General features: G+C 39.1%; 2 protein-coding genes across 5 annotated transcripts; one reads left to right on the forward strand and one right to left on the reverse strand.

The window, feature by feature from the left end:
• Nucleotides 1-491: 491 nt before the first annotated feature.
• Nucleotides 492-25,962, reverse strand: LOC113466337 (GATA zinc finger domain-containing protein 14-like). The gene is made up of 6 exons (XM_026821648.1): nt 25,775-25,962; nt 11,819-12,256; nt 10,331-11,323; nt 9,172-9,471; nt 7,300-7,506; nt 492-649 (listed from the first exon to the last, which is right to left on the reverse strand). Exons 1-6 carry the CDS (start codon nt 25,926-25,928, stop codon nt 606-608), a joined length of 2,136 nt encoding a protein of 711 aa, XP_026677449.1. The 5' UTR covers nt 25,929-25,962; the 3' UTR covers nt 492-605.
• Nucleotides 7,746-9,073, forward strand: LOC103506645. Of its 4 annotated transcripts, none has more exons than XM_026821655.1 (3): nt 7,770-7,839; nt 7,994-8,139; nt 8,405-9,073. In XM_026821655.1, coding segments are annotated over exons 2-3 (591 nt in total). In that variant the 5' UTR covers nt 7,770-7,839; nt 7,994-8,137; the 3' UTR covers nt 8,994-9,073. The 4 variants fall into 4 exon arrangements, with proteins under 4 accessions (XP_026677455.1, XP_026677456.1, XP_008469262.1 ...); XM_008471040.1 differs by having other exon boundaries at nt 7,994-8,128; nt 8,394-9,073; XM_026821654.1 differs by lacking the exon at nt 7,994-8,139 and having other exon boundaries at nt 7,746-7,984; nt 8,404-9,073.
• Nucleotides 25,963-25,979: the final 17 nt, after the last annotated feature.

Here is a 25,979-nt window from a genome sequence, read left to right on the forward strand (position 1 = left end):
GCCCCTCCATCCACCCCTGGTGGGCGATTGAAAGGGGCACCTGCCGGATTTCTCCTCAATCCCTCGTTCATTCCAGAGACAGATGGAAAAATTGGCGAGTTAAAACTTAGAACTCACCTCCTTCGGTCAATATTATAAAGAGGGAGGGAGAGAGAGAGAGAGAGAGAGAGAGAGATAGAGATAGAGAGAGAGTTTAACTGAGGGAACTATAACAACGGAGGTCTTATCGTCCGGAAAACGAAGAAAGAAGAACGACAGGACGGATGCCGTTCCGATAAAGTTCACCCCTCGTGGCAATCAGACCCACCATTCAATAATTGAAATAACCGACATTTAAGATCCACGATCCACATTTTTAATTTCTAGATCCACGGCTGGTTCTCATCAAATTCATTACTCATTCGGAATATCTTAAGCTGATGTATAGCATTCACCGTTTGATTCTCAGCTCCTGAGTTGACTTAGTAGATGTTATAAATAGTTGAGTCTTTTCTTTAGTTCATGTCTATAGTTCCTCGCATAGTAGCAGTTATTATAGTCTTTTCTTTAATTCATTCCCATTCCCCAGTTATTCAGACATTCAACTCCAAATGAAATGAGTGTATTCAACAGGGACAGCGTGTTGATTTTGCCGAGTTCCTTAAACAACCTGTATGTTTAGGCGCAATAATAATAACTGATGGATCACCCTGTATATGATCCACTATCTCGGACGAAATCCTATTCATGAATCACACGATAATGATGCTGTATTCAGAAGAACCGTTCTCAGTGAATTCTAAGTTTCATGTTAATTTTGTAATTAGTTTCTCGTCTCTAAATCTACGAGTTCGTTCTGTGATAAATCTTGAACGGTTTGTCCCATTTCGAGGACATTTATCCCTTTAGATTTTACTTTGATTGGCGTGGATCACGAGTATCACAACCCTTTCTTCTGAGTGAATTCTACTGACCTCTGTATCTCTAGTGTTCTTTGTTCGTTTTCATTTCTGTTTCAGGCGTAAAGAACTCCATCACTTGTTCCAGTTGTGGCTCAGTCTAGTAAACTACTGAGATTGAGCTTTGATGTAGCCTTTCAAATTATGTGTTCAAGAGATCAGCAGTTAACGTGGAATAGTCAGCGTCCTCACATATGTCCTCGGAACTGACCATCCCCTCAGATCTGTGACCAAAGCCTCAGAACTTCAACCCCCTTATCGCGGGCCCTGTTCCCACGTTATTTACATAGGTTCAAGCATACCTTGCGAGTGCATTAATGCATAGCTAGCACATAACTCCAAGTAGCAACATTGATTATTCCCTCCCACAGACTATACATATCTCCGCGAGAGGTTTTTGCTACAAGTTTCCAACAAATCTCGTTATATTTTCTTCGTTTACGTAACCGGCCTCTGTAATGTAAACTATGTACGTGGGGAATTGTAGGCATGTAGAATGTACATGTGGATTATTCGAATGAAATGCAGGCAAGTCTCCTTTCTCTTTGGATCACGGGGCTGCGTGAGCGTGTGTCAATGTGGTCGCTATGTGTGTGGAGACCAAGAGCACGCCTATCAACCGCGTATATTCGTACATAGTCTGTGACTTTATTCTTGATGAAGTTATTTAACCTCAACTGTTCAGGCGAGTTTGTTCCTGAGTATTCCTGACTGTCAGGATAAGGCCGGATCTGTCAGACCTCAGATGAAATTCTTCTGTAAAACTATTAAAAAATTATGTAATTTTTCCACTGGTACTATCATAAGTTTGGGATATTTAACACTAAAGGAATAAAGTAAAGGCTAATATCTAATAGATCACAAAACATTTTTTCCAATCAATTTCATTGCAGTTTAAGGTGTGTACGTAGATTTCAAACTCCTGACAAATGCGAATTTTGCGGGTTCTGACAAACGCTAGCATCAACAATGAAGGGTTAAGCTAATCTGGAGAACTTGGGACAATCATATCTCCATGTCGTTACACCTAATCAAACGGTGAGCAACGTGAGGTTGAAACTCAATCCGGTAGATCTGGTGGCCTCTACGTAACACCGGTGGATAACACATCAGATTGCTACTGGGTTACGTCAACAGCAACGCCTTTGTTAACGTCATGTCATTGTCAGTGACGTTTTTGATATCTGACCTTTCATTCAGCGACACTTCAAAACATACAACAATGGAGGAGTTGCAATTGGGAAAATATTATTAATAAAAGGTTGATTCCTACATAAAAAGTTGTGAAAAATCCAAATCTGAGGTTAAAACTCCGAAAAAGTAACTTTAAAACGTCGAAAATTCAATTTTTAATTGCCCTTCTAATGAAAAAGTTCAAAGAGTTGTGACGTCAGATTTCACGTCAAAATGCGCAGAAACGCTTGCGCACAAACAAACGAAGCGGGAGTCACGAATTATGACGTCATCGCCTACGGGAGCGTATGCCGTGACGTCAAACTTTACGATTTACCGGTATTTTTTAAATCGATTTATTTCGGTATCTAGAAGCCGTAGAAGAAAAAGAGAAATTCCGTTGGTCCTCATTTTTCCTGCTCTATGACTTTGAAACGTCACCCAAGTAAGCGCAACTGATCTATTGGACTCCAGCTGAACTGTCATATAGAAATATGATTTTCTGCCATATGAAATCGTGCAGCAAGTTGTAAATCTCTACTATAGTGTGTGATTGTGAGCAACCAGCCTCGCTCTAAAGCAGTGTCCACACATAGTCGACGCCCGAATTTATTGTGAATCGATGCAGATTGACGTCGATGGACGGCCTGTCGTCGACTATATGTGAACACTTTGAAATTCCTGGAGAAACAGAGCTCAGAACCTCAGCATCATCTTGAAATGTGTTTTCATTCATGGAAACATTTCTCCGATCCCGTAACTTTTTCTCTGAAAGGCAAAGTTCCTGTGTTCCTAGAGACACTGGACTCCGAGCTGACTACTCTGAGCAATGTTAATCGTCTCTTCCGCTTTGTACAGGTTTGACATTTCATTAATTACTCCTAATGCTACTCTCGAGCTCTTAATTCATCAGAGGAATGACTTCCAACCAGTGGCGAATTTACGGGAGGAGTATCGGGGAAAACTGTACCTATTTTTTTTTTTTTTTTTAAGATGAGTGTTTCACCGCCGTTTTTATTTCGTAGCGATGAAACAACTGCTACATTGTGTCGTAGCAGTTGTTTCTCTCATCAGATGGGCGAGAAGAGACACAATACTTCCCATTTAGGTGCTGGGTCAACACGAGAACACCAGAAAGTAACCCGTTGAAATATTTGCAATCGAAAAACGAGTACAATTATTTCCCAGATGTCCCCATGCATGCGAACGATTATTTTGGTAGCCCCTCCATCCACCCCTGGTGGGTGATTGAAAGGGGGGCACCTGCCGGATTTCGCCTCAATCCCCCGTTCTTTCCAGAGACAGATGGAAAAATTGGCGAGTTAAAACTTAGAACTCACCTCCTTCGGTCAATATTATAAAGAGAGAGAGAGAGATAGAGAGAGAGAAAGTTTAACTGAGGGAACTATAACAACGGAGGTCTTATCGTCCGGAAAACGAAGAAAGAAGAACGACAGGGCGGATGCCGTTCCGAAAATTAACCTCATCTGTTAAGGATAATGTTAACCCCTCGTGGCAATCGGACCCACCCTTCAATAATAGAGCAGTTGCGCTTACTTGGGTGAGGTTTCTAAGACAAAGAGCAGGAAAAATGAGGACCAAGGGAATTTTTCTTTTTCTTCTACGATTTCTAGATCCGGAGATAAATCGATTTAAAAAATACCGATAAATATGACTCCCCCTTCGTTTGTTTGTGCGCATGCGTTTCTGCCCATTTTGACGTGAAATCTGACGTCACAACTCTTTGAACTTTTTCATTAGAACGGCAATTAAAAATTGAATTTTCGACGTTTTAAAGTTACTTTTTCGGAGTTTTAACCTCAGATTTGGATTTTTCACAACTTTTTACGTAGGAATCAACCATTTATTAATAATTTTTACCCATTTGCAACTGCTCCATTGAAATAACCGACATTTAAGATCCACGATCCACATTTTTAATTTCTAGATCCACGGCTGGTTCTCATCAAATTCATTACTCATTCGAGAACAAACAGACGAACAGACAGACTAAATGCAAAATCGCTAAATGCAAAATCGAGTCGAAAATGTCGAAATTCGTTCTTTCACTTTGTTCTTTCGAAGAACTATTTAATAAATTTCAAAACCGACTTGGAAAGAAAAAGCAATGAAGCAACGAAACTTTATCGAACAATCGAGAGTAATTATGGAACAATCACCATTGGAGGTTACCGGGTAATCAAAACAATAACACAATCGCTAATACAGACCTAATTACTAATGAGCTAATCTCTCACGCGACTGATGGATTCGGAAAACAAATACTTGGCTAATCTGGATCAAACAAATCAGTAGGAATCCATTGATTCTATTGTGATAGTGATGGCTGTGATCAGCTTGATGGATGGATTGCACCGAAATCACCAACAATGGAAACTAGAGCACACCCGAGACAACCGCAGATTATCAGACCGAACCATGACGTTGATATAACCTTGAGAAGACTGGAGAGTCACCAGCCAGAGAATAACCGAGATATTGTTGAGGTATTCTCAAAGAGAGTAGGCTGAACCAATCTAAGCTTTAAACCAAACGAAATAATGGAAAAGCTAAATCACAGGACTAGTTGTCAAACATTGAACATTTTCAAGATAAAACAAAAACCCAGGTATGTCCGTATGCATGTAGAATAGAATAAAATATACCTTGCTTATCCTCCTTGAATGAGACTAAAAAGTTCCTTTACTCCAGCAGTCTAAACAAAAGGCCTCTATTTATGGGTTTAATAACCCAAACTTAATTACCCCAAAAACTGAGTAGGTAACAATAAATTTCGGATCTGGAGGTTGATGGTTCCAGAGTCCAGACCAAGTCAATTTCAAATAAACAACAGCTTCACCATGACATCATCACTATCATCAACAATAGAAATCGAGAGTCCAAAATTGAAAGCACAGTAGTAGGTAAGTTAGTAGACAACAATAAGAAGCAGATGAAGAAATACTGAAAATTGAAAGTGAAGTTACGGAAGCATGATTAAACACCACGCCCCCGCTGAGAGACGTGCTAATAAACCGATAACCTATGAAGCAAATCTCAAACCTAATGAGACAAATGTAATCACCAGTGCTGAAACACTCTTCATTGTTAAAACCAATAGTGCCGAAGCTATTGATGAAGATGACGCCTCTATAGATTTACACATTATAGACATATTACCTACAACCTATACATTAATACGTATACATCACATATACCTAGATTATTGTATGGATAAGTATATTATAGACATCGTACTCATTAAAATCATACTAATAGACAAGTTAAGCTGATGAATATTGCATTCACCGTTTGATTCTCAGCTCCTGAGTTGACTTAGTAGATGTTATAAATAGTTGAGTCTTTTCTTTCATTCATGATGTCTAGATCCTCGCATAGTAGCAGTTATTATAGTCTTTTCTTTAATTCATGTCTATAGTTCCTCGCATAGTATAGCAGTTATTATAGTCTTTTCTTTAATTCATTCCCATTCCCCAGTTATTCAGACATTCAACTCCAAATGAAATGAGTGAATTTAACAGGGACAGCGTGTTGATTTTGCCGAGTTCCTTGAACAATCTGTATGTTTAGGCGCAATAATAATAACTGATTGATCACCCTGTATATGATCCACTATCTCGGACGAAATCCTATTCATGAATCACACGATAATGATGCTGTATTCAGAAGAACCGTTCTCAAATCAAATGAAATCAGATTTGAACAATTGAGATTCAATGGAAATAAATCCGATTAGAGAAAGAAATGATCTCGGAACAATGTAAACAGAACTCTGGTTTCTAAGTAGTATGGACTAGTGACTAGTGGATTTATAGTCAATAGTTGAAATTCGACCGGAAAAGTATATTTAGCTTGTAATCTTAAAGAACAGTGTAGGGATGATGACCCTAAATCACAGGACTAGTTGACAAACATTGAACATTTTCAAGATAAAACAAAAACTCAGGTATGTCCGAATGCATGTAGAATAGAATAAAATACACCTTGCTTATCCTCCTTGAATGAGACTAAAAAGTTCCTTTACTCCAGCAGTCTAAACAAAAGGCCTCTATTTATGGTTTTAATAACCCAAACTTAATTACTCAAAAAACTGAGTAGGTAACAATAAATTTCGGATCTGGAGGTTGATGGTTCCAGAGTCCAGACCAAGTCAATTTCAAATAAACAACAGCTTCACCATGACATCATCACTATCATCAACAATAGAAATCGAGAGTCCAAAATTGAAAGCACAGTAGTAGGTAAGTTAGTAGACAACAATATTATAAGAAGCAGATGAAGAAATACTGAAAATTGAAAGTGAAGTTACGGAAGCATGATTAAACACCGCGCCCCTGCTGAGAGACGTGCTAATAAACCGATAACCTATGAAGCAAATCTCAAACCTAATGAGACAAATGCAATCACCAGTGCTGAAACACTCTTCATTGTTAAAACCAATAGTGCCGAAGCTATTGATGAAGATGACGCCTCTATAGATTTACACATTATAGACATATTACCTACAACCTATACATTAATACGTATACATCACATATACCTAGATTATTGTATGGATAAGTATATTATAGACATCGTACTCATTAAAATCATACTAATAGACACCTAGAGTGAAGATGTGCAAGAACCATCGGGAGGCGTTAATTATGTTGACATATGAAATGAACATGAGCTCTCACTTCTCATTTAGCTCCTGCTACTTCATGTCTTGACACAGATGAGTTTCAGACTTCCTGGATTAACTGATCGGGTTAGAGTTCTTGACTCTGGTTTCTAGTATGGACTAGTGGATTTATAGTCAATAGTTGAAATTCGACCGGAAAAGTATATTTAGCTTGTAATCTTAAAGAACAGTGTAGGGATGATGACTTTATCCTGTGGTGTGTAGGCTCGATCTTATAGAATAAAAGTGTACCTACATGGTGGCATGTACGTTGAAATCCAAGATCAACGAATGGGGGAAGTTGCCGAAGATTCTAAAACCGATTTGAAATAGGTTCAAGTCGTTGGGAGAGCTCTCTTAGTAAAACCCTACCTTTTAGAAGTGTTTCAGTAGAGTCCTGCCATTTAGGAGTGTCTCGGCAAAACAATGCCGTATAGAAGTACATATTTTCGGTAAAATCCTGCCGTTTAGAAGAAAGTCACTGAAAAGATATTCAGTACTCACCATCGGCACAAGTGTCCAAATCACCAGTAGCATTATCTTCCACAATATCCTCCTCAGCACAAGTCTCTTCCCCAGCAGTAATGTCCTCGAAGCTAATCTTGGAACTCTTCTGTATGGTTGCTACTAGAGGTTCATCCTCCGCCGTGGCTGCAGCTTCGAACTGGACTTGCTTCTTCTTTCGAGTTCCGCCAACTTTGCTGGAATCTCCTGAAAATAAAAATATGTATCATTAGCATTCGGATTGGGCCCATTTATTTATAGGTAATGCATTTATAGTGGCCAAATTTCGTTCCTCCTCAGGCAGACGAAAATAACTCAGCGAAATTTTAAGATAACAAGTCAGCGTTTAGTCGTTTTGTAGTTTACCAGTAGTTACCATAGCGTATCATTAGCATTGGGATCGGGCCTATTTATTTATAGGTAATGTATTCATAGTGGCTAAATTTCGTTCTTCCTCAGGCAGACGAAAATAACTCAGCGAAATTTTAAGATAACAAGTCAGCGTTTAGTCGTTTTGTAGTTTACCAGTAGTTACCATAGGTTTTAATCTTTTAGTTCAACAAAAGTTGATTGTGTAAAAATTTAACGCAATAGGGGGACTACGGCACCATACTCCTTAAACTAAATTTTAACCGAATAGAATCCACGTAAAGTCAGGAATCATAATTTAAAATCTGCTTCATAAGTACCATAGGTTTTAATCTTTTAGTTCAACAAAAGTTGATTGTGTAAAAATTTAACGCAATAGGGTGACTACGGCACCATACTCCTTAAACTAAATTTTAACCGAATAGAATCCACGTAAAGTCAGGAATCATAATTTAAAATCTGCTTCATAATACGACTTTCTACATTACATTACAGAACTACAACATCAGCCTTATGTTAGCTTGAAAAAGACACTTCTGAGATGTGATGATATAGGTAACATGGCAACACGTACAAAAGGTAGGTATGTTATGTACGTTGGATTTAGTTTACTTTAGTTTAGTCAATGTGCAGGAACCTTTCTAAGGTTGAACTCTCTACGTAGCGTAGGTACGATGAAAATCGAGATTTCACACGTAGGTAACACAGAAACAGAGCAAACACGTTGCTTCATAATGAACCCTTCCAAACGACGCGGAATCTACACGGCGAGTAGCACATGCGACGTACAAAGCAACCCGCTAGATTGTGACTCTATCAACCCGGCCAAGAGACCCAAACTCAACCAGTCCAGCACATGTGACGCACTGAGCAACGCGTTGAATACCGACCCACCAAAAACTACCTCACAAAATCCGTCCGTCCCGAAAGAACTTCCGTCGTTAGGGAGCGCCGATCCAAATGGACACCAAACCTCGCCCCGAATCATCCCGTTTCAGTACGATCCGACATTCGAATCCACGGATACGTTCCTCCTACGCCCGCCACTGTGGGGTATAGGCGAGGATAGCGATAGTGATGACGGGATTGACATCCTCCGTACGCCCATCTTCCTCGAGCAGGGGTTCTTCAACTCCCTACTAACCGAGCCAGGCAAGTTTGGCAGAGATTTGGATGAGGTTTGCCCTCGCCCCACCCGAATGACAGACAACGGAGAGGCAACGGCAAAAACGGGCACCGATAAACCTTCAGCAGACGTAGCTGTAGTGGGGGGTGTTAAGGAACAACTCCTACTCAAGCATGTATTGCGTGGATTGAACTTTTAATATTTTATTTACCTAGATGGACTTGATAAAAGATTTACCTAGATGGACTTGATAAAAGAGAATACTGAATAAGTATCTAATTTGCGGACTATTTTCTCTTCAAATTGTTTGTTTTTTGTTTACATTACTATTAGACTCAGTAAATTAATATGGAAAAGAAGAGGAAGCAATATTTTACCTGTAACAATTCCGGATGATGTTACTACAGAGGAACTCCCCGATGTAGAATCATTGGAGGATATGACACTGGCATTGTAAATGTCTTCATCCAGCTTCTTCTTGAGGATAGATTTGATTTCCGTGCTATTCGTCGACGAGATAGAGTTGAACTTGTTATTTCTGTGTATGAAAAAGTCGTACATGAAATCGCTGCTGGATTCATCCTGGTCTGTTGTGTTGTTGGGTGAAACTTTAGCATTGTCTTTAGCATCGATCGGTGCAGGTGATGTGTCTTTGTGTTTCGTTGGTGATGAGGTGTCTTCTACATCCAGGTAACATACGAGGAAAATAGATATTGGGAGGATATTTTTTAGGCTGAGAGGATATTTTATATGATTTTTGTCCAAAAATAAGTAAACTTTCAATGGTAGTTGGGATCTAACATGGGAGAATAGGATAGGAGAACACTAAGACGTTCCGAGAACGAACCTTATGGGGAATCGAACCCCAGACCTAGCGCTTACACCTCAGCCGCTGTAGTGCGGCTAACTAAATTACTAATAATTAGTAGAGAATCATTTTTAAAATATCTGAAATTCAAGTAATAGGTATTCATATATACGTCATAATAAGATCTTTATTCATTATCATAATATCATATCGGCGTTCATTCATTAACATAATATCATCGGCGCTATCATAATGAGTTGATCGCGAACGACATGTTATAACACATGTTAAAGCGTTAAAAAAAATACATGTAAAAAAAAAAAAAAAAAAAAAAAAAAAAAAAAAAAGTTTAAAAAAAAAAACCCAAAAGTTCAATTCAAAAAACCGAGAAAAAAAAAAAAAAAAAAAGAGTTGATAATGAAATGCCTAAAGTTCAATCTGATAACACGAGGAGCAATTAATAACGCTTTCGGTTGAGTGATTTCTACATGGTCAAAGATACAGGGTGTTACGACGTTCGCGCACCTCCCGGCACGATTGATAAACCTTCCGAAAATTTATTTTTAACTGCTACATTAGACTCGTGTAGTGCTGTGGTTTGTGTTGTAGTATGCCCATCCCGTAGTACATTCCTCATTAGAAAGGCGACAAGAGACACAAGAGTTCCCATTTATAGGTGCTGGGTCAACTGTGAATAGTACCTATTTATCCGTTGAAAAATGTCTTGCTTGTATTGAATTTATTACTGACAGGTCTGACCGATATTCTTGGGATGGGTTTGATTTCTGTTTCTAATAGATCGACTTTGTCTTCACCATCGTCCGAATCCTGATGGATTGATTTATGAGAAGAGTTTGTTGATATTTGAGAATTAGAACGAATTAAATGTCCAACATTGTGATTATCAGCTTGACTATTTACTGAACGACTTTCATGATCATTCGCAGAGTTCTCAAGGAATGCCAGGCTAGGTGCTTCACATACTGAATGTCGCTTGTTTGGTTCTCCGTGCGTCATCATTTTCTGTAGTTCACTCATCTTGTAAGGATCAAACGAATGTCTTTTATTACCATCATAATGTCTTGATATGATTGATTCGTTGATTTTGAAATTTCTCAACCTGTTTTCTATATTGTTATTAGTTTCGTTTGATATGTTCACTTCTTTATTAATAGCTACTTGATCATTTACTTTGGTACTTGCTAAGTTCCTGGACTGCTCAAAATGTTTTGAGTCATTTGATTCATGATTTCTTGAAACAGCATTACTGTTGCTTTTGTTTTGGTACCTGGGTATTTCTGGTATGGAATGTTTTCTTTGGCTGAATATATTGTGATCAGTATAATGGTTAAAACTTTGGCTTTTATACTCCTTGTTTCGAGTACTATAGTCACTAGTTGTTTTATTGGTTTGATGGTGACGTAATGAGATGGAGTCATTGTGTGTGTTTTTCATATCCTTGTTGGTTTGTTCACTAGACTGTTTACTCTTTTGATTCGGATGCTCACCTTCTGTGTTATGTTCAAACTCATGATCACTATAATCCACTTCAGGTTCATCAAAATCTTCAGATTCACTCGAGTCTTTGACAAACTCCTCACTAATCTTGACTGGTGCTCTGTCTCCCTTGTTGTTAATGTTGATCCTATGACCAGCAATACTAATGTTTGAAGTAGGCACTGGGGTGTTGGATGAAGATTTGAATTTGAACTTGTTCAATATTTTGTTTATAACGCAGAAACGCCTTTGTTAACGTCATGTCATTGTCAGTGACGTTTTTGATATCTGACCTTTCATTCGGCGACACTTCAAAACATACAACAATGGAGGAGTTGCAATTGGGAAAATATTATTAATAAAAGGTCGATTCCTACGTAAAAAGTTGTGAAAAATCCAAATCTCAGGTTAAAACTCCGAAAAAGTAACTTTAAAACGTCGAAAATTCAATTTTTAATTGCCCTTCTAATGAAAAGTTCAAAGAGTTGTGACGTCAGATTTCACGTCAAAATGTGCCGAAACGCTTGCGCACAAACAAACGAAGCGGGAGTCATGAATTATGACGTCATCGCCTACGGGAGCGTATGCCGTGACGTCAAACTTTTTGTTTATCTTCTTATTTCCACTACTTGTGTTCACACTCTCCGTATTGTCTAGTATTTTGTTGATTTTACAGCCTGTGTTATCTCTAAGTTTCTTGTCTTCGGCTTGTTGTCCGGGTTTGTTTATCTTCTTACTTCCACTACTCGTGTTCACACTCTCCGTATTGTCTAGTATTTTGTTGATTTTACAGCCTGTGTTATCTCTAAGTTTCTTGTCTTCGGCTTGTTGTCCGGTGTCGTAGTATTTGTTGAATTTGATCAGATCATAGGGGTTCACATGACATTCTAGTATTGATTTTCGATTAGCGTTGGAGTTCTTGCTCACGAGTTGATCGTTTTTCTCGGTTTTGAAGCGAGACTTGCGCATTAACATATAGGGATCTAGTTCCATATTGAAGCCAGTGATAGGGCGGTTGATTCGTACTGTATTGTAGCGGCGGCTCAGGTTGTTATGAATCCCGGGTGCTGATTGGTTGCCGAATTCATCCATGTTCCAGTTGGTCGTGCGAGCGCCGCCACACTTTTTGCACAACGACTTTTTCGATCTTGTCGTCCCTGTAAGAAAGACAGAGAGAGTTAGTTTTACATTATTTTATTAATCAGCAGAGGCGTGGTCTTCCTTTTCAACTTGGATCATTTTTGGACGGAGTTCATTTTTTGCTCTTGTAAAACACCAGGGCAATCAGGGTCATAATACAACTGTTGGAAAAAAAACTCTTTGGGGTGTCCCACACTTAAGGGCGAACACACTCTCGAAATACTAATCCACACTATTCTTCATTGTTCGGTTTCATAATAATATGTATACGCACCTATGTAAATGTAAATGCAGTTTCTTTGTGTTATTATGTCACAACTTTGGTGCTCACTGCAGCATTGGAGGATTTTCCCAATATCTCAATAATCCTAAAATCCAATGTTTACCTACCATGCTGGCACCGGTCGCTATGCGCATTTAATGTCATAGCTACTCATTTTCCTCACGAGGCTGAGTGGGCCCCGCAAAAACCAGTCACGGAACATTTGCATGATACAAATTTCTTGACCCCGCCGGGAATCGAACCCGGGTCTATTAGAAGCAGACTATATCTATGTACATAGGTAATTATATACCTAGATAAGAACATACACAGATTGATATGGATATCGCACATGTGTATATGGACTTGTCTGAGGATGACCATGAGTCAGGAATTCAGTGATGTCCAACCTACAGGCGGTGGACAAATCTTCAGAATACTCATATTTTAGCCTGTAGTACAAACATGGTTTTAGCTGCCTCGGTGCCTCGGTGGCGTAGTGGTCAAGACGCTCGCCTGGTAATCAGGAGGGCGTGGGTTCCATCCCAGCCGAGGTATGGAATTTTATCCTCATTTATTTGAGAATTTGACCACATAATAATAGAGCTCTAAGGGTTAGGTGGTAGAGAACGCCTAAGGCGTTAACCTCGCCTAGTGGTTGCCTTCCACTCAAGAGTCTATTATTATTATTAATAATACCTAGTACACAACAAACTCCGGGGGGCAGGGGGGCGAGGGTGGCTGCAGGAGACATGGCGGGGTCAGTGCGGGCGAGAGGAGAGGGGTCCCAAGATGTCGAAGCTGGTCGGCTCTGAAACAAAAGAGCAAAGCGGGGAGGAAAGTTAGAAAATATGTAAGGTCGAGTTCTACCACCGTGGATTATCTCAGAATTTCGAGGTTGACCTGGGTATTAAGTATTGGGAAATCCTCGTTTCATCTCAATTTGAGTATCTGAGTTCGTGTAAATCCTAGCTTAAACGGAACCCTTCTGCTCTTCTCATGGTAGCGGAGTCTCTATGTAGCTACCAGGTTTTTTTGTGACTTAAAAGTGTGTGAACAGTACACGACTTTCTACATTACATTACAGAACTACAACATCAGCCTTATGTATTGTTAGCTTGAAAAAGACACTTCTGAGATGGGGTGATATAGGTAACATGGCAACACGTACAAAAGGTAGGTATGTTATGTACATTGGATTTAGTTTACTCTAGTTTAGTCAATGTGCAGGATTTTTGACCAGTCTTTCTAAGATTGAACTCTCTACGTAGCGTAGGTACGACGAAAATCGAGATTTCACACGTAGGTAACACAGAAACAGAGCAAACACGTAAACATGTCAGCAACACGTAACGCTAACAATGAATACAATATTCTCAGGTCAATCTATGTACTCTCTGCTCCATTATACAGATATACACACACAAGATGCTGAACTCGCTGAGAAAAGAAAGAAATTGGATTAGGATTCTGAGAACTTTGCAAGACATGATATGTATATACCTACCAAACTATACCTAATAGTGATACTGGTACAGAGAAGTTAGGATTGAACGAAAGAAGTGAACTTCCAGGTTTTAACTCGACGATTGCTATTTTGCATATATAAGTACTTTTCATGTTCGGCTATAACGCTTGAACAGCTTGACCAATTTTTATGATGAAAATCTGGAGAAAAAAGGTTCAGCACGTAAGGGGGGTCTTGTAGCAAGGGCGTAGCCAGCCTCTCGTGAAAGGGGGGGCAGCTTTCGAAAATTAGGTACCTATTTTTCTTGGCCTATATTATACATATGCATACATAACTATATACATACAACTCACCCCAGTCACAGATCTATACTGTCTTATTTCAACATTAGCCTTCTTTTATCTGCTGCGAAGCTATCTATGACTTGCTATACAAGTTTTTTTTTTTTTTTTAATGGAGTCCCTTTGCAAAGATATAGTGTAAATTTAAGTTGCCCCTTCCGTGTTGCATACTCTTGGCAATTTAAAGAAAACCTAGAAAAGTCATGGAATTTGGCACCCGGGTAAATTTAAGTTGCCCCTTCCGTGTTGCATACTCTTGGCAATTTAAAGAAAACCTAGAAAAGTCATGGAATTTGGCACCCGGCCAAAAATTAAAAATGTTCAAATGAAATATCAAATTTTCCCGAAAAACGGCCTGCGGCGCATTCCCCCCATATTCCTTGACGTTCTGCATATTGCATAATTTATTTAAATTAAGGGGTAATCTTACTGATTTTTAAGTACCTCCGCCCTCTAATTCTCTGGAAAAGTCATGGAATTTCATTTCGTGAAAAGCGTATAAACCCTGTAATATGACGTATGAGCGCAGCGCGACAAAGTACAAAGGCAATAGGCATAGTTACATCATTTGGTAAGGTTTGGTGAGTTCAGGTTATTTCCGAGTGAAAAACATAATATTAATATTATTGGGTAAGTTTTAGTAAGTTCAGGTCGTTTCCGAGTGAAAAATACCTAGTTTGATCATAGGTTATGTTTTAGTAAATTCTGGACATTTCCGAGTTAAAAATACCATAGGCAAATTATTGGGTAAGACTTGGTAAGTTCCGATAATTTCCTAGTGAAAAATACCATAGTAACATTATTGGGTAAGTTTTGGTAAGTTCCGATCATTCCCGAGTGAAAAATACCATAATGACACAATTGCTTAACTTTCATGTAGCTGGTCCTAACCAACTTTGGATATTATGTATCACCCCATCAGGTAAAAACCGGCATCGGCGTTTAAGAAGAAAAGCTGCCTTTACTCAGATACATGACCAAATACGCCCTTTGTCGCTGTCCTCAATTGTCTATATGGAAATCAAAAATGATACTCGTATCTGTTCACGTGTTCAGTTTTTCTTTTATACCGTTTGATAAACTGGTAATATTATGAGTTGGGTAGGGTGTTCTCCATTATGGAGTACCTATGTTATCCTTTCGGTGTTCATTCCGCGGGAAATACTGACAAATCGTGCAAAATCCCGCGCAAGACCCCGCGGGATTCAAATCTACACACTTAGCACTCCTAAGGCCTAACCAACTTTAAAACTATCACCTTATCAGTTAAAAACCAACATTATAAGAAGAAAATCACTCTTTTATCAAATTTAAAGCCGAAGGGGCCCTTTGGGGGCCTTGAAAATATGAAAATGCACACCTAGCACTCACGAGAAAAAAAAGAGCCATCAACCATCAAAATCGGCCAAGTGGTTTAGGCTGTAGAGCGGTCAACGTCAAAGAAGAAGCGGAAACAGCAGAAGGTGTTGTTATTATTTTTACTAGCTGAATTCCGTCGCTTCGCTCCGGAATCCCGCTAGTTCATCCCGAGGCATGGCCAAACTTGTGGAAAAGGCATGGCAATTTTCTTCAAATGTTTACAGTCCATATTGGAGCTCATTGTTTTTCAGTGTCATCTTTTTTCCATTGGGCTCTTTAATTATGTTTTTCATGTATGCATGTCGTTCACGCAAGTCATCTTTAAATTCATTCATTGGACTATTTTTTTCGTAGTGACCTACTGGCAGGTATTCCGTCAAGTGGGTGTGTTCCCGTTCCTTTCTCTCTCAATCACCTTCAATATCCTGCTTGGACACTTGTATACCAAACAATACACTTACATGTCCTCTTACTAGATTTGGAACTTCTTCAACTATGAGTCAGTTATGAGAGCCCTCAATTCTGAATCTATACTCAGGAATCTACATAGGACCCCAAGCCAAGAACTTTTCCCTTCAAGTATATCAGTGGCGACCTGTAGAAGAGGATTTATGATTTGCTTTGGTAGAGGGAACTGTAAAGACCAAGGTCTTATAGTCCCTTGCTTAACCCCATTCACAAAAAGCCCAATCCGAGCCTTAAAGCTTCTACGAATCTCTTATCGTCCCGAAAGCGAAGAGCAAAGGAAGACAGAAGAAGAGAAAGTCAGCTGTTCCGAGAACAAACCTTATCTGTTTAAGATAAAGTTCTCCTCGGATGGAAATCGGTCTAGCGCTTACAAGGCAGACGCGTTATTTATACTCCAACCTATCTAGGCTGGCTCACCAACCTCCGTGGTGTAGTGGTAAGCTCGGATCTGGAGATTGGTGGTTCAAGGCAGGCGCGCTACTTTCTATCAAGCCAACGAGGAGGCTGATCTTCTGGAGTTCTGGAAAAAGTTTCTTCACATGCTGCGCTGCAAAGTCAATTTACGTTTAGCTAGACGAAGTTCACGAAGTGGTCCAAACATCTCTGTATAGTCCAGTGATTAACTCAGGTTGACCAAAGATCCAGTACCTCAGGTAGGTACCGTAGATCCCGCCACTGAACTTGAAATACATCAAAGTCCTGGTGGAGACCCTGTTTAATATGCACAGTCATGAGTGATACACAAAATGTTTTTGTTTGTATGTCTAAATGTCCCACTGTCATATTATACATTAGGTAGATAGATATATTATAGAGATATAAGAATATTATATGTAGAGTAATATAGAGTATAGAGATACAGACTAACAGTTTCATTTGTGCTGCTCACCTTATTAGGTATGCTAGGCAAGCTTCTTACACGTGCTTTATGCTCTATACTCTGGAATAGAGTAGACTGTATTGTCTCTCTTATACAGGTTGAGAATTTTGATGGTAAATCTGAATCTGTAAGAACCAATCAAAGAGTATTACACGTCATGTCATAGAGAAAAATCAAAGAAAGCTTTACCATTCAACCCTGCATATCGTAGTCAGTGAACTCTTTTGAAGTTACCTGAATTATGTACTCTGAGGCTGGCCCCTCTAACTCTGACCGTCTGACAAAAATCTCACTCTGAGGCTTGTGTAGGGGCAAACAACCCTGAATGATGGGTTTAGCTTGTACGAGTCTAAGTCTGTCAAACAGTCGGTGTTGTATTGTGGCTTACCAGTATGGTAGTTAATTGAAGACTGCCCGTTTCCAGTATCTCCTCATCCCACAGCCGTGATCCCACAGTCGGAACGAGTGTGGTGGAAAAAGCTTGTGACCTACAATACCTACATAGGTCTGACGTGAGTAGACGGCAATCTGTCCCCTAGAGATTGCATTGACCCCTCATTTGTCAAAAGGTACGTTTGACGTTCGACAGTCATCATCTGATGACTCATATGTCTGAAAGTTCTCAACCTACATGGCACAGACTATAGATACTTGTGTGTAGTTCCTTACCATTACCATGTCCATGTGTTTCTATAACTATAACCTTATGAGGAAGCTTTCTTTATTTATAGTTGAACAATTTTCCTAGTCAGGATTATCAGGCATACTAAGGCGAGTGTGGAACTGGGAAGGTAGGTAGGTACCTAGTTATACTTGTCTATGCCAATCCATGAAGAGCATGGATGATGGAAATTAGTACCCTACACGCCTTACACTTGAATTTAGACCACGCTACGCCACTGCTTGGTACACATTATCGCACACGGAGTAATACTCAAAAAGTCCACTCTCAGGGGGACACGGTTGGTCCAGCGGTAACGCGCTTGCTTGCCATGCAGAAGGTCCCGGGTTCGAATCCCACCATCGACAAAATAACCTCTGATTTAAAATTGAAACAAGTTCTGATATCCTCAAGTTTTGATATCCCCAACCTGATGTGTAGAATAAGAGTGAAATCTATAACCAATATTGTACTTATCCTATATTTGTTTCTCTTTGTTCAGAAATGAGCATATTTCTATATTTCTATACTACAGGCAATATACATACATAGGCATTGCTAGGCAGTTATGGTTTGGTTGACCGAACGAAAGCTGTTTTCTAGCTGTTTGATAAATGAAACTGTAACTGCTAAGGTCTTACGAAGAGAAGAGACAGACAGGATAGGGCGTCCCGCCAGCCGTTCCGAGAACGAACCTTACCTATAAGTGTGCATGCTGCACGATCAAAATGGAGTACATACTGGGAAGTTTCAATTTATTTCCCAAATTGATTTTCAAAAGTTGATTGGAAATCTGTCCCCGAGAGATTGCATTGACCCCTCATTTGTCAAAATCAAACGATCGACAATGATTGATTTCATTGAGCCAGAGACTAGAAATTTTGATAAAAACGATGTTACGAATAAGTATATAATTTTATCCATCATCTAGGTCTAGCTAGGTAGGTATCCTCTGGTTTTTCAATCTGGTTCTGGTAATCCATAAAGTTTCTGAATTTCATGATTGAACATTGAAATGATGTCGACTGGTGGTCTTCCGGTATTTCAGCTAACTATTGATGAGTGAAACAAAACCAATCATGCTCTAAATTTCAGGGCATCATTTACACATATTGACAGAATTGCTGAACTTGGAGATTTAACCAGAACGGCGGATATAACACATAGCACATTGTCTGTACTATAGTTCCCAAAGTCTCACTGAAGTTAAGAAACGTAGTACTTATCTGGTATCTGGACGGGTGTGCTCGTCTAGGCCCGTTACATGAGCCTAGTAGGCAGATCAGCTAATAGGTACTGGGCTCATGTAAAAGCATAAAGCACTGCAGTCCAGTATCCAGTAACATTTCAGTCCATTGGAAAAATATGTACGTGCACAGCTACAGCTACAAAGTACAAATCCGATTGGGTTGTCAACTTATGATTAGGGTAAGCTGTCCTTCTCCCTGTTTATAGCCCCCAATGTATGTTTAACGTACTAATCCCTGAATACTTTTTTTTTAATTTTAAAAGATGAGTGTTTCACCGCCGTTTTTATTTCGTAGCAATGAAACAACTGCTACATTGGACGCTTGTGATCTGTGTCGTAGCATGCCCATCCCGTAGTATGCCTCTCATCAGATGGGCGAGAAGAGGCACAATACTCCCCATTTAGGTGCTGGGTCAACACGAGAACACCAGAAAGTAACCCGTTGAAATATTTGCAATCGAAAAACGAGTACAAATTTTTGTCGATGGTGGGATTCGAACCCGGGACCTTCTGCATGGCAAGCAAGCGCGTTACCACTGGACCAACCGTGCCCACATTCAGCCAATCTAGTCGTATGGAGGTATTCAATTGAGCCCCCTAACCTAGGCACTGCACTGCAATGTATGTTTATTGCACTAACCCCAGGTGTCAAGGTGTCAGTCATAGTTATGATATCAATTAGTACTTAACCTCGCCCACGTTACTAATATTAGATCTTAATTTATATCTGCGAGTCAGACCAGATCTCCAAGCTCGCTAAATTCTAACTAACACAATACATTAACACTTCTATACTAAACATAACTAACACTTCTATGTAAACTATACTGACATATGTAACTAACACTTCTGTACCAACACAGCTCACACTACAGTCTCTGGAATTGATCTATTTTCTTAGCACTTCCGCCATCATAAACCAGTGGTGGAGCTGAGTCAAGGAGCGAGGGACTAGGGATTCTATTATAGGAACTGACTTTTATCTTGTATCGTGTAAAGTGTAAAATCTCTACCAAAGCGCAAATAACCAACGCCAATCTCACGTTAAAAGCTCTAGTTCCTGACGAATCACTGGAGTTAATCAATCTTGTACATGGTTAGTATGAGGATGGGTGACTGTCTGTGTCAAACCGTGTTGCTTGCTATTTCGAGGTTGTACATCCACCTTGGTGGCCTCCTTAAGTAATTTATCCTGCTCGGGGTGGATATTATCCTGAACAGATAAGGCTTGCTCTCGGACAAAAAGGATAGTGAAAAAAATCTAACTAGGTTTTGTGCCAAAGGTCCGAACCTTTGGGAGTAAGAACTCTTTTCTGAGTAAATTCTACAGTTCCCCGAGCCACTAGTTATATCTTCGGCACTGATCTGATGCAGTTCTAAATCTAATGTTACCTCTAAGATATCCATCGTATTCAAGGGCAGGGTTATAATACTCTGGATTATGTGCGGTTACCACTATCCAATCCATGTTACCTATACATGCAATACGAACGAAGCGAGGTCCAACTTTGAGCTCAGAGTGTTGTAGGTATTTACGAGGAGCTAAGTTTGTGTCACCAAATAACTTGAACGGTTTGTCCGCGATTTTGATGAAATTTTGAGACATACTTATGTAAAGGAAATTTTCGAATTGGATTTTGAGATCGGTGAGGTCAGAAGACTCCGCACAGGGGCACTTTTCCTGAATGAGTTATATGTACAGTTTGCTGAACCAGTAATGGTGCAAAAGACACATCCACTAAGTAACACTTACGAAATGTATAAATCAGCTTAATCAGGCCAGGTTACCTCTACCCTTTATAATCGTATTGATCGTACAACTGACACATCCACTAAATTTTTGGACAAAACACATAGTCAAGGTAAAAGGTTAAAACGTTGAACTTCATTCAATGATTTATTTTCATTTTATTTCACAATAAAATTTCATTTTACAAATTTTGTGAAATTTAATGATAGATACATATTTTATTACATTGGGACATATGTAGGTGGTAGTAGGTGCCATGAGTAAATTACTCATGTAAATTGCATTAATATTGTATCAAATTAAATTGATTCTATGACAGTCGTCATTCGAGACTAAGGATTCAAGAGGAATGATAAGTGCTAAGTGATAACGTTGTAAGATCTACATAATATGGAAATTGGTCGATCTTGATTTTAATACTTGGGCAAAAAAAGCAGATGATATTGAACGAAGAAGATAGCATTGAAGAAGAAGAGCATTTTAAATGCAAACATCAAGTCTTTAGATAACATCTGTAACGGCGTAACCAGTGGCGTAGCGTCCATATAAGGCGTGTATGGCGGCCATACACTCGAAATTTCACTCAAATACCCTTAAATATTGACTTTAATGTCGATGGTGGGATTCTGCATGGCAAGCAAGCGCGTTACCACTGGACTAACCGTGCCCCCTAACCTAGGCACTGCACTGCAATGTATGTTTATTGCACTAACCCCAGGTGTCAAGGTGTCAGTCATAGTTATGATATCAATTAGTACTTAACCTCGCCCACGTTACTAATATTAGATCTTAATTTATATCTGCGAGTCAGACCAGATCTCCAAGCTCGCTAAATTCTAACTAACACAATACATTAACACTTCTATACTAAACATAACTAACACTTCTATGTAAACTATACTGACATATGTAACTAACACTTCTGTACCAACACAGCTCACACTACAGTCTCTGGAATTGATCTATTTTCTTAGCACTTCCGCCATCATAAACATTTTATTGTAATATTTGGCTGACTAGAGAACTGGAATCATCAGCTTTGCTATCCCCACTCTAGCTATCCCCTAGTATCCACCCCTGTTATGTGATAAATTAACATCCGAAGAACTTGGAAGATTCACTCAAAAGTGTGTGTGTTCTTGATCTTTTTACTCTGGAGCTGAGTCAAGGAGCGAGGGACTAGGGATTCTATTATAGGAACTGACTTTTATCTTGTATCGTGTAAAGTGTAAAATCTCTACCAAAGCGCAAATAACCAACGCCAATCTCACGTTAAAAGCTCTAGTTCCTGACGAATCACTGGAGTTAATCAATCTTGTACATGGTGAACATAGCCACATCTTCTGTTGCCAAATCCTTGTCGTAATCTGGAGAGATGGGAGCTACTGATTCAGTTTGGTGCATTGTGAAATACATTTGCTCTTTGAAGTCTGCTCTCTGCTTCAACTGTTTCTTTCATTATTTTCATACACCAATTTTCCCATGATCATCTTCTGAATTTTTTGATTCTTATCTCAAAATTCTTGCTTGTAAGACTCGGCTGGCTCACTCAATGCAGATTGGATAATTGTCTCGTGATTACCTAGTCCCAGTACCTACATGCTATAATATGTAGCCTACCTCTGCAATTCAAAGAATACAGGCAATTCTGTAATTTCTGTCATATTACTTTGTAAATATGTACTACTTGAACAAAAAATAAATAAAATATAATCTTTGATTCCTTAAAAAAAAAAAAAAAAAAAAAAACTTTCATGACTCCCAGTATACCTATATGCTATAATATGTACCTCTGCAATTCAAAGATACTTTGATGAGGAATATGAGGATATCTGGGAGAAAGAAGGATTATTTTCAACAGAACACAGTATGGAAAAAGATGGATCACTGAAGAATTGAAGACTATTAACGTTGGGTGGCCATTTGTACATGAAAATAAATAAAGAGAGCTATCTAATCCATGTACAATTTGTACATACCTAAGTACGTATACATACGATGCACAAAATGACAACATTGCCCCCCCCCCCCCCCCCCCATCTCACTGCTCCTTTTTAAAGTACAACTTGATAACTGGATAACTTTTGCTCAGTTTACGTCTTGTCTTATGCAAATGCAAGCTCTGGCTTAGTTTACTCGCTCTGGGCTGTGTCAATAATTCAACCACATTTGACAATCACTAGTCACTAGAGTTCCCGGAGTTTCGTGTTTCAAAATGGCCGCCCTATAATGAGCATTTAGCACGCGATGTGATTCCCAGCATATCCTAGATGAGTCATGGAGGCGCCTAGATACAAATGGCAGAGATACAAATATCCATCTAGGAACAAATGAAGAACAAGAGATAAATACATACATACAGTGCATTCATAAAGTCCCCCCCACCTTAATTTTTGAATCGATGAATTTAGAAACCTGAAATTTTGTGCACGAGCCTATATTTACCTCTAGTTTCTTATAGGCTATGTAAAAATTCAGGGACTTTTTCAGGGTCGGCCCCAAGGGGGCCAACTTTAAAATCTTAAACGAGAACCCCCTACTTTTAATACAGTATATTAAAGGCCTTAAATAACGTAGTACATTGGTACAAGTTCGAGCTCAAACTTGTACCAATGTACTACGTTCTTTAAGGCCTTTAATATAGTGTATCAAAAGTAGGGGGTTCTTGTTTAAGATTTTAAGGTTGGCCCTCCTGGGGCCGACCCTGAAAAAGTCCCTGAATTTTTACATAGCCTATTAAAAACTAGAGGGCTAAATATAGGCTCGTATACAAAATTTCAGGTTTCTAAATTCATCGGTTCAAAAATTAAGGTGGGGGGGGGGACTTTATGAATGCACTGTAGATATAATGAAGAAGAGATAGGATAATATATTGACATTTGACCATTCTGTGTGTTTAAAACCGACTCACAAATTCTCAACGCCAAAGTACTTTTCCTCATGCTACCTTGTTAAGAGAGAGGTAACTATTCAGCCTAGTACGCTTGGGATTGGAAGGTAGTGCCTTGTAAGAGCTAGGTCACAGGTTCCATCTCCTGGGGAAACTTTACCCTAAACAGATAAGATTCTTCTCAGAACGGCTGGCTTTCTGCTATCCTGTCTTGATTCTCTCTTTACTTTCGGGACGATAAGACCTCCATTATTACAGTTCCCTCTATCAAACGTGTTCCAGACGCAGTCTATAGGCCTAATTGTGGACGCACCTTTCTTTTTTTTACATCAAATCAACAAACTGAGCCCATACTATTTGCTCAAGCATTAAATTTCTACTGCCCATTTCACTCACTATTAGAACCTCTTATTTTATTTCACTATTGAACCAATGAGTAGGTACCTATCTATGCTTGATTTTGCTCGGTATTTTATAGTCGATTTGAGAATTATTGCGGTTTAAATTCTTTGCATTACCTATAGAGTACATCGTGATGGACATATTTTCATTTGACATTTAACGATATGATTGCCCAAGTGTTGTATACTATGCTCTTCTCATATACAGGTGGTCAATTCAGACGGGGAGAAACAGGTGACCTTGAGTTTCGGCTAAAAAAGATTTGGGAGCATTTTCCTTTAGGAGATCGGAAATGATCTTCAGAAGAGGGAAATCTTTCCGAAAGATAGAACTCTTCTTTGACTTTACGATGCGAAGGTAATGTGAAGAGAGGGGTAGACGGTATAGCTTGTTGCCGAATGCAGGGCAAAAGTGTAAAATCCCCGCCATTTTCTAGACTACAATTCGACCCGTTGCTATCGCTAAGCTGTACTTTCTTTTCGTAATTCCCCCTCTCCTGAAGCTCGTTTCCCCTCTTTTGGATTGATAGCGCCTGTACTAAACCATAGGAAATACAAGATGGCGCGCCATCGGAATCGGTTCCGTTTCCAAAAGGAAAATAAAACCTTAGCCAGATTGTGTTTATACCACCCTGTATGAAGAGTTGAGGAGGTATAATACTCGGCTGTGATTTATAAAGGCAGGTATGATCTCTACATTCCATACTCTGTACTGACATAGCATAACACATAGGTGATGCAAAACCCTTCGCTTACAAGTATATGTACCTCTATGTATAGATATCCAAATATCCATGCAAGGAGTATACTTCAGATACTCAATGAGAGATAGATACACTTCAGATACAGATACTCAATGAGAGTACTTATATTATACATTTTATGTAGGTAGGTGTTTGTTATGTACCTAGTTAGGTACATGATCTTGAAATTTTCTACACCTAGAATCTAGATACAAACATATCTTCGAAGGATTTTCTATGTACCTACATATATCGGGTACACATAGAACAAGGGGAACACTGAACAAGGGGAAAACAAGGAACAAGGGAAATTTAGAGTAAGCAAATCTTTTGGTCGATTAAAATTTATATCTTTTTGGATTGTTCTTTTCTGCTTCATACTGTCCAATTGATAATTATTTTGTGTAAGGCTACCTACTACATACCTACATATACTGTCCAATACCTACTACATACCTACATATACTGTCCAATTGATAATTATTTTGTGTAAGGCTACCTACTACATACCTACATATATGTACCTACCTCTCCAGTAGGTACATGAGATAAATTTCGAACTTAATGCCCACACCTACTCAATAAACAAACAAAGCTCCAATAATAAATTAAAGCTCTGAGCCGGTTCAATATTCGGTACAAACCAATAATGAAATGAATAAATAAAAACCGGTGATTTGTGTTGTGACTTTGTGAGTTTAGCTGTTTTGAGATTTTTTTTTTTACTCAATATTCTATTATTTGAAAATTAAAGTCAGATAAAAATAATTGATATTTTCATCAGGACAATAATAATTACGATTAAAAAGGATTTTATTTAAATTGGTGAGCTTTCGATGTCACTCAGGACATCATCTTCAGAGCAAGATAGATGTTGACTCTATCGCAGCAGGAGTACATCCAAAGCTCACCAATTTACTTAAAATCCTTTTTAATCGTAATAAAATTGTCCTGATGAAAAAAATATTAATTATTTTTATCTGAATTTATTTTTTAAATATTTACGATTACCTATTAAAAAAAGAGCGCAGTGACCACTACGCCATGGGAGCTGTCTACGCACCTATGAGAAACTCGGGACAGTTGCACATGACGATGGCAAAGGAGGGCGGGCCGGGCCCAGGGCCACTAGCTTCGGCTGCACAAATCATAAGGCCCGGCCTACACTGGGGCTTCAGACTCACGGTCCCGTACAACCAGGTGTTGGCGTAGTTCATTGATTGAGAGAGTGAGCTCCCGTACACAGGGGCGGAGGAGGGGAGGGGGGC

Source organism: Diaphorina citri, unplaced genomic scaffold (genome assembly GCF_000475195.1).
Source record: "Diaphorina citri unplaced genomic scaffold, Diaci psyllid genome assembly version 1.1 scaffold252, whole genome shotgun sequence".
NCBI lineage: Eukaryota > Metazoa > Arthropoda > Insecta > Hemiptera > Psyllidae > Diaphorina > Diaphorina citri.

Excerpts from the sequence above, each read along its gene's own strand:
- LOC113466337 (XM_026821648.1), bottom strand. The coding sequence starts at position 25,928 with ATGAACTACGCCAACACCTGGTTGTACGGGACCGTGAGTCTGAAGCCC. Across the intron at positions 12,257-25,774 it reads CTGTCCCGAGTTTCTCATAG|GGACGACAAGATCGAAAAAG; the intron begins GTGCGTAGACAG and ends TCTTTCTTACAG. Across the intron at positions 9,472-10,330 it reads CAGTAATAAATTCAATACAA|ACACCTCATCACCAACGAAA; the intron begins GCAAGACATTTT and ends TGGATGTAGAAG.